General features: G+C 47.4%; 1 protein-coding gene across 1 annotated transcript; it reads right to left on the bottom strand.

The window, feature by feature from the left end:
- Positions 1-1132: 1132 nt before the first annotated feature.
- Mgat1 (alpha-1,3-mannosyl-glycoprotein 2-beta-N-acetylglucosaminyltransferase) lies at positions 1133-2476 on the bottom strand. The gene is given in 1 exon segment (NM_001243980.1): positions 1133-2476. A coding segment is annotated over 1 exon segment (1344 nt).
- Between the last annotated feature and the right edge of the window lie 6376 nt (positions 2477-8852).

The following is an 8852-nucleotide window of genomic DNA, read 5'->3' as shown; positions in this document are numbered from 1 at the left end:
AGAGTCTATCTAGTTCAGGAGGTGTACTTTCTCCCTTTGTTATCCTCCCTGGCCCCCGCCCCACTATTTAACCTCCTTTCCTAGGACACAGACACATATTTTTCAGACAATTCAGCCTTTACTTTATTTTTGAAAATAATTCTGTAGATTCCATTTTCTTCCATGAAACTAAGGTCAGGCAACAAACAAAAACACACAGATTTCTCTCCAACCAGCTACCTGCATCTTGGTGGGGGTGGGGGGAGGGTGAGGAAGGCAGGGCAGGAGCTGCTTTGGGGCCAGAGATGTCCTGGTCTCAGCTATTGGTGTACTTTGCTCTGAGACAGCCACCAAAAGCCAGCCCTCAGAGAGGAGCCTCCTCACCAAACCCCAGGGGAAAAGAGGCACAGAAGTCAGTCCTCATCTTCCTCTAGGCTGGCACCAAATCCTCCTAAAGAACGAGGGAACTGACTTCCAAAAAGGAGGGGTGCCCACGTACTAGCTTTCCTCCCGACATCTTCCTGACACCTGGCTCGAGCACTTCCCATCTCACAGCCACAAACTGCTCCATTGTAGAAGAGCACTGAGAGAGTCAGCAATAAAAGACGTCAGGAGGCCCTGAACCCTGGCACCTCAACAACTCCAATCTGATCCTGACAGTGAAACCCCTTTGGTTAGTCTCATTTGGCCACAAACCCAATCCTTCTTCCATATCCCAGCCCCACACTGGGGGAAGGTGGAGAATGGAAGAACAGGTGCACAAGGTGAGCTCACATTTAACAGGAGCCAGGTTAGGGTCAACAGGCTTGGTCAAGAGAGCTCGAGTTGCCAAGCTCTCTGCGATGCCCTTCCAGAGAACTCAGGACTCCTTGGCCCCAACAAGCCCAAGCCTCCCCATACCACACAGTGGTTTCTTGTTCAATACCCCCAACTACACCACACAATAGTTCTCCTGATGACTCCCTGGACAACAGGAGTATAACCCTCATCATGATTTATGCACTAGAATGCCACAGGGAGGGAGGGGGGCACAGAAATAGGAGATATATAGACCCAAGAGGGAAACAGGGACAGGATGGTACAGCTCAGGGACTGCAGGCCTGTCTCAGCTCATGATATGACAAGCAGATCCAGCAGGGAAAGGCAGGTGCTGCTAATTCCAGCTAGGATCATAGCCTTCCCAGGTTTGTGGGGGTGCCAGGTGGACACGTCGACCCCTGAACTGGAAAGTGACAACGCCCCGGTAGCCAGCTCTGGGGACACCAGACTTGAGGTCATCCATGACACCCAGGGCCTTAGCAAAGGCCTTGAAGCTGTCTCTGCTAGTGTACTGTACCCGCACCTCCCCCAGCTCCTTCTGATCATTGGTCCTCACTTTCTCCACCTGTAGCAGGGGGGCACTATAGACACGGGCAAGGAAATCCCGGTCATAAGCCTCCCGCTGCAAGTATGACAAATCCAACTGGGTGAAAGACACGAACTGCTGGTTCAGCTTGATGAACTTAAGATGCTGATCAAAGAACTGCCCATGGCTCACACCCTTACGGCCAAAGGTCATCGTTCTTGAAATTTCTGGACGAATACAGGCCCGCCCCTTCCGCTGCTCAGGTCTGCGCATCCAGTCATCCCAGAAGGCCTTGGGCCACTTGGGCTCCAGCTCTGTCCACAGCTCAGCCATCAGCAGCCAGCCAAGGCCAGGAAAAAAGTCTGTTCGATAGAGCAGCTCAGGTTTGCTTGAGTCTACCATCTGCTCCTTGCCATTGTCATTCCAAGCAGACACACACCAAAGGGAGGGGTCTGTTCTCAGCAGTGGGTAGGTGGCCTGGAAGTACTCAAAGAAGTCTGGTGCCACCTCCAGATCGTCCTCCACTACCACAGCTGCTGGGAACTTGAACTTGTTGAAGATCTGGCCCAGTGCCCAGCGGTAGTGCCTGGCGATCTTGTAGTAACCCTGGAACTTGCGGTGGTCTGGGGGCACAGCGATGTTACTCAGGTCTGGCTGCCGGATGTGTGTGACTGCACTGCCATAGGAAGCAATGACCTGTGCTGTCTCCTCGTGCCCGCAGTCCTGGCTGACAATGATGGGGAAATGCTCAGCTGAGGGCCGATAGTGCAACAACTTATCCAAGCAGCGCCGGACAGTGCTGCGGTCACAGGCAATGACCAGGATGGGGATCACGGCTGGTGAGGGGGTCGCAGGCACACGGGGCCAGGCTGGAGGGGCCACGGTGGGCACTTTCCACCTCTGTCTCCACAAAGCATGATGCTCCCTGATTTGCTGCAACAGCCCCCGCTGCCGCTCCAACTCCACCTCAGCGTCCTCAGCCAGGCGGAACACCTCACGGGTGAGGCTGGCAGGGTCATCATCGATAGCACTATCTGAGGGGGGCCTGCCAGGGGCTGGGCGTGTCCAGAAGAAGAGGAGCAGCAGGGCATTCCAGCCCACAAAGAGGATAGCACCCCAAAGCACAAGCCCTGCAGACTGCTTCTTCAGCATCCTGGCCCCCACAGGGGAGGGCAGGCAAGGGGAGGGCTCAAGGCTGCCTTTGGCTTGCCTGGCTCACTTCCCCAGTCTAAGGGTTTATTCTTCTGGGCTGGGACTAGGAAGAAGCCATGTACCTAAAGAGAGGAGAGAGAAAACCAACTGTTACTTCAAGCATGTATAATAATTCCACATGCCACAGGGAAGAGGATAGGCACAGGTGAGAAACTAAGGAAAAAGGGAAGTAAGGCAGTTGACTGCAGGGTTAGGACAGCATGCTCTTCACTTCAAATGAGCTAATGGGTCCTCAGAAAAACAATGTTAGCATGACAAGGAGGCAAGGAAAGATGCTAGTGGAACAGAACTGGGAAAAAAAAAAAAAAAGAAAGAAAAACTGCAACTCCTGGTACCTACCAGACAGATCTCACCTCGTGTCTTTCAGCCAGAGTCTATCTAGTTCAGGAGGGAGAGGTAAGACCATTTAACGCCCATTTCTCAAGTCAAGCTGCCATAGAATTACTGATTAAAAAAAAAAAAAAAATCCAGTATCATACCTGACTTAGTAAGGAAACACAGTGAGATAAAATGTTTGCCTTTCTGTGTCTGATTATTCTGTTTAATACAATGATGCCAGAAGTAAAGTCAGGCTTTTGGAGTAAACTCATGCTTATGGAGGCACTACCCAGAATACCCAAGTTATGGAATTGGCCTCAGCACCACAAAGAAGGAAAGTATTAGAGGGACACAGGGAAGGGGAAGGAGCCTGAGAGCCAGGAAGGAATGAGAAGGGAAAGTAAGACAGGGCAGTAGAGACAGCAGATACAACCAATGCAAGATATATACATCTGCACAATAGTAATGATATTGATCTTAAACGTCACACTGCCCACAATCTCAATGGTTACTAATCAGCCAATACAAGTGAAGCAACTAAGGGCCGAAGTAAAACTATCTGTTTGCTGATGCTGTGAGAGTTTCTAGAAACACAGTCATACAGTTATCAATGGTAAAAACAACTAACATACTAACACACAATGGTCTTCATATCCACAAATAATAAATAACTAGAAGTAGTAAAGAAAAATCCTATGCAAAATCCATGAAAACAAATATTTAAAAACAAACTTAAGCATTCAAAAGCCTGTGTGAAATAAAATAACAATTCCTGAAAAATAGAATACTCCAATACCCCTTTTCTTGGTAACCACACTGGACATCAAAAACTCAATAAAAATGCTTTTGTCTGGAGCTACACAAAATGTCACTAAAGCTCTCATGAAGAAGCAAACACAAGAATATTTGCAAAACTGAGTGGTGAAGAAGAGCTTCTTCAATGAGATAACAAAATAATAACCACTAAAGGTCTGCAATTAGACTGTTATAAATAGACTGACTGATGGAATAGAACAAGACTAACAATTTTACAGGAATTTGGAAAAATATAAATGTAAAATTTCATCTATATATGGATAATTTCCAATCACACCAGAAATTCAAAAAAAGTAAAAACAAAACAAACCTAAAGTGTAGGATAAAACATGGGTGCCAAGAAAGGCTTTCTAAATTTGAGTCGAAATATTAGTGCAACAAAAGCAAACTGATTATTTCCCCTTATTTGAAAAACTTTTACATGAGGAGAAACAGCACAAGGAAAAAGGACAGACTGAGCACTTCTGCAGCATCATCCACAGATACATAATACCACAATAGGGGAAGAATTTCAAATAACAGAGGAAAAGGAGGGAAAAACAAACTCTATAGAAAATGAGCCTGGAAGGGTAGCTCATAAGAAATACATACAGTCCTTACACATATCAGAAAATGCTCAACTTCAAGTATAAGCAAAATGCAAACTAAACATTACTCATGAGACTGGCAAGAAAAAAATTAAAACCTGTCTTATGTCTCTTAGTGACAACTGAAGAACCTAAGTTCTCAATTTAGGGCTGGAGAACATCAGTAAACTGGGGTGAGTGGATATGTTTGCTGTCTTGATTATTATGTTGATTATGATGATAGTTTTATATATATATATATGCATATATATATATATATAGTATATTTTAAATGCATGTGGTTTACCCTGTGCCAATTATACATCAACAAAACTTTTCCTACACAAAAAGACACTAAGGGGCTGGAGATGGCTCAGTGGTTAAGAGCACTTGTTGCTTTTGCAGAGGTTCAGATCCCAGCACTCACAAAGTTGCTCATGACCATCCACAACTCCAGTTCCGGGGGATTTGATGTCTTCTTCTAACCTCTGAAGGCACCATGAATGCATACATACAAGTAGGCAAAACACTCATACACATAAAATACAAAAATAGATCAAAAAAATTTTAAGACACTAATTCATATGCAAAGTAAAATTGATATAGACAGTAAGTTAAAGTATGAGGTATGTATGAGAGCATCCCAATCCTTAGGGAATACACACTGAAATATTTAGAGGCAAAGGTCCATGGCAGATGCCCTCAAGTAGTTCAAAATAGAAAATAGCATAACTGTACAGGCTGAATGGGGCATAACATTAATAACAGATGAATTTGAGTATCCATCCATCCAGATGTCACTCTGAAGGGCCATTTTATCCCTGAGACACCTTTGTACTATTTCCAAATAAAGTTTCTTTAAAAAAGAAAATAAGGCAATATGGACTCTATCTGCATAACTTCATCCATTAGCATTGCCCCAGCTGGGCACATTCAGTCAGAGATGACCAGTTTTACCTTGAATCCCTCAATCACATACCTGCTCCAGCCAGGCTCTTGAAGGGGGGCAAGGCACACACACACACACACACACAAAAAAAGCCATGGTCTCACTGACCCTGCATTCCTCTGCACTCACACCTAGATCTCTGTCCTAGATTACTCTCTACAAGCCCTGTAGTCTGGGTCCTGTCCTCCTAAGCCCCTGTCTACCCCAGCCATTGTTCTTCCTCCTAGAAACCAACCACCCCCAAAGTTCCAGAATGCCAGTATTCACAGAAACCTTAGGTCATTTCCACTCTGCTGTGGCATTACGTCTCTACTTCAATACACTAGAGTCTTGGGGGAGTTGTTACCAGGTTCCCCTTCACTCCCCTTCAAACCTACCTGCAAATTTTCAGGCTGGTGGCAAAACCTCAAAAAAATCACCTTCAAGTGACTTTACCTTCAAATGACTTCATTTTCTCTAGATGTTGAACTGGGTGCAATGCCCCCACTAGCATGCAGATAAAGCAAGACTGTCAGTAGGAGTTTTAGCAGGCCTAAGAACATTTAGAGTGGCCTGAGGGCTCATAGGAAAACCTCCCTCAGGCTCTTGGTTCCTTCCTGCCCTCCTCCCCAGCCTTTCCCTATGAATTCTTCACCAGCACTTGCTTGTTTTGCCCTTCTGAAGCCCTACCTGCTTCTCCACAGAGACTCATCAAGATTCCCTGTGTCATTCCCACATATTCTCCAGGGTAGGATATTCCGCTATGTCTGGATGTTAGTAGTGTATGAACACACACTGACCACCAATGATACACTCTACAGCAGTTGCCATGTCTGGCCTCGGCTGGCAGTGTAGACAAGCCCCTCCCAGGAGCACTGCTCTGAATCCTTTCAGACACCATAAGAAGGACACAGCATATATGTACATGAAGCCAGACAGCAATGCTTGCCATCATGCTGTGTTTTTCCACATCGCTAAGACTCACCTCTAAGAAGGAAACCATCATGAAATAATTCAGCAAGTTGCTTTAAGAATTGGTTGAGATAACCCACAGAGCATTTAGAACAGTGCCAGCTATACAACAAAATAGACAACAAGATAAATCTTCCTTGATGCCTTCAGATCATGATAGCCTACCTCCCCATCACCATCCACACCAGTGAAACCAGCAAGAGACAACACAAGGATGGGATCAGCTCCATGCACTGCCAAGCTATAACTTCAACATACAGATGTGCATTAAAGCCTAAAAAGTGTTTTAAGTGGGGAAACCACACATATATGCAATCCCTCCACTGCCATTTCCAATCCATAATGCACTGAAGCACAGTTTTCTAAATTCATTTGACAACAAAATCTCACAGCACCTCATTTGGTGGCATCTGATCTAATCTAATGTGAGGCTATTTATATTCTCCATCCAACTTGGGTGTCTATTCACATTTTGCTACAGAAATAAACAAGTTATACTTTGTATGATGTACCAGACTCCATAATTTCAAAGGGAAGGAAGAACTGAAAAGGAGTCAAAAGTCGATATGCTAAATAACTCAAGTGTGTAGAGAGTAAGACCTAGGAGAGAAGGGATACAGGTTATTCACCCTGGGATAAAAGATGAGAGAGAAACACAATGCTGGTACAACAAAATAATAACAGCCCACAGCCCAGCAAGAGCAAGCCCTGTAACCCCTGAACCAGTAATTTGATGAACCATTGCGTCACTTCCTCATCTGTATATAGACAAGTTGACTTTGGTCATTTCCAAGGTCCCTGATGTCTGGATGAGAATGATAACTCCCTAACGTCCTAAGTAGAAAATGAGTTTAACCTGTTGCACATGCCACAGAGTTTGAACACACTGTGGTGGAGCCTTCTGAGAAACAGGGATGCAATGCCACCATTATTAGTGACCTTCATACTAAAAGATCAAGAAGTAGTGTCTAAAAATGGGAAGACCCCAGAACCAAGGATGCTCTAGTATAGATAGTATTAAAATAGACGATAAAACGGGCCAACGATGTTCTCAAGCAAAAAAGCCATTACAGTAGCAAAGGTTTACGAAAATGAAGCTTCAGCATAAGGCTGACATGGAGACACCGATTGGGTGGGTCACAGCCCCTCTGTATCACATTTTGTAAAATGGGAGGCTCTGCACCTCTTTGGGGGGTCCCTGCTCCACACACATTAGCAAAGAGGACAGGGGAAAAAGTTTTCTTGCCAATTTACATATTTCAATATTGAGTCAAATTTTCCTTATGGCTGAGCAAAAACAAGCCCTAGTAACTTATGAAGCCTGGACTCGGGTGAGGCTTGGAGAAAGTCCACTTTCCATTCCAGTCCCCTGCTCCCTTTGGGCGACCCCACCTCTCCCCCTTCCGCATCCGCAGCGCCTTCCAGCCGAGTTTCACAACAGCACCCTTCCAGAGAAGCCGCCCTCCCTCCAGCAGCTGAAGGCCGGGAATCCTGACCGCTGAGCGCTAAGTTCCCACTTCCCCACGCGGGGGAGACTGTGCGCTGCACAGCCCCGGGTGGGACCGCCACTCTCGCCTCATCAACAGTCCGGGGCTTTCGGACACGTACCGGATTAAGACCCTACTCCCTGGCCGCGCGGCCTCCCTCGGCCGGGCTCCTTCCCCTCCCGGGACAAGCCCCAGGATTGTGGACCCCGGCGTCCGCCGGCCCAGCTCACCAGATCCTCCCAACTCTCCCCGCCTGCAACCAGGCTCGCCCCGGACCGGCGAGACCCAGCGCTGGCGCGGCCGCGTCCCGTCTCGCCGGTCTTCCTGCGGCGCCCGCCGGGCCCTGCCAGCGGGCAACGTGGCCCTTCCCCGGGAGGGCGGGGCGGTGCTCCCCCAGCCCCCTCGGTCGGTCCCCGCCCTGCCACGGGCGAGTCCGCGCTGGCCCCTCCTTCCGGGGCCTGCCTCTTCTGACTTCCCCATCACCCATCAAGAACTAAACAACGGGTTTTCCCGGGTCCCCCAACTTCGAAAGACAGTCGTGGAAGAGATGTTTTTTTGGAGTCCTTTCCCTCTCCTAGTCACTACTCTCAGTGTAGATGCCGCCGATCCCACTCACACCCTCGGCCTCGACCAGTGCAGACTTTCCCCAAGAGCGTCCCCTTATCCAGCCCAGCCCACGAGTCTAGAGCTTCACCGACCGATTTTGTGGGGTGCCGGACTTGGTGGAAAGTACCTAAGTAGATGGTTCACCAAGCCTAACACGAAGAACCTGGGAATTATTCCCTAAACCTAAACCAGGAAAGATGCAGAGCTGGAGAAAGGTGAGGGGTGAGGGCAGTGTCAGCAAGCAACAAGGACCAGGTGTCAAAAAGGAAGCTAGAGAGGAAACACCTGCTGCCAAGGCGAGTAAGAAGCAGCTGTTTCGATTTTTTTTCTTTGTGGGTGGGGAAATCAGAAATAGGACTGAGCATGGTGTAAAACCTAAGCCGTGAGGAGGAAAGGGATCAATCATAGGCTTTTGTAGTAACCCTAAAGGTGAAGGGTGTGAGCATCTGGATCTGTATTCCTTTGTGTTTTAAAGTAAAACAAACCTGGAGTTACTGTGACGGAGGGACGGGGCGGGGACAACTACTCTTCAGGACCCAGGTGAACAAGCAGGACGAGCTCAGCAAGGAATGCCTCGTAGCTTCAAGCAGTCTAAGAGGGGGAAGGGAAAAATGCAGACCAGG

The sequence above is a fragment of the Cricetulus griseus genome, chromosome 7 (genome assembly GCF_003668045.3).
Source record: "Cricetulus griseus strain 17A/GY chromosome 7, alternate assembly CriGri-PICRH-1.0, whole genome shotgun sequence".
In the NCBI taxonomy this organism is placed as follows: Eukaryota; Metazoa; Chordata; class Mammalia; order Rodentia; family Cricetidae; genus Cricetulus; species Cricetulus griseus.
Note: the sequence above shows the minus strand (reverse complement) of the source record. Positions and strands in the feature narration are given on the sequence as shown.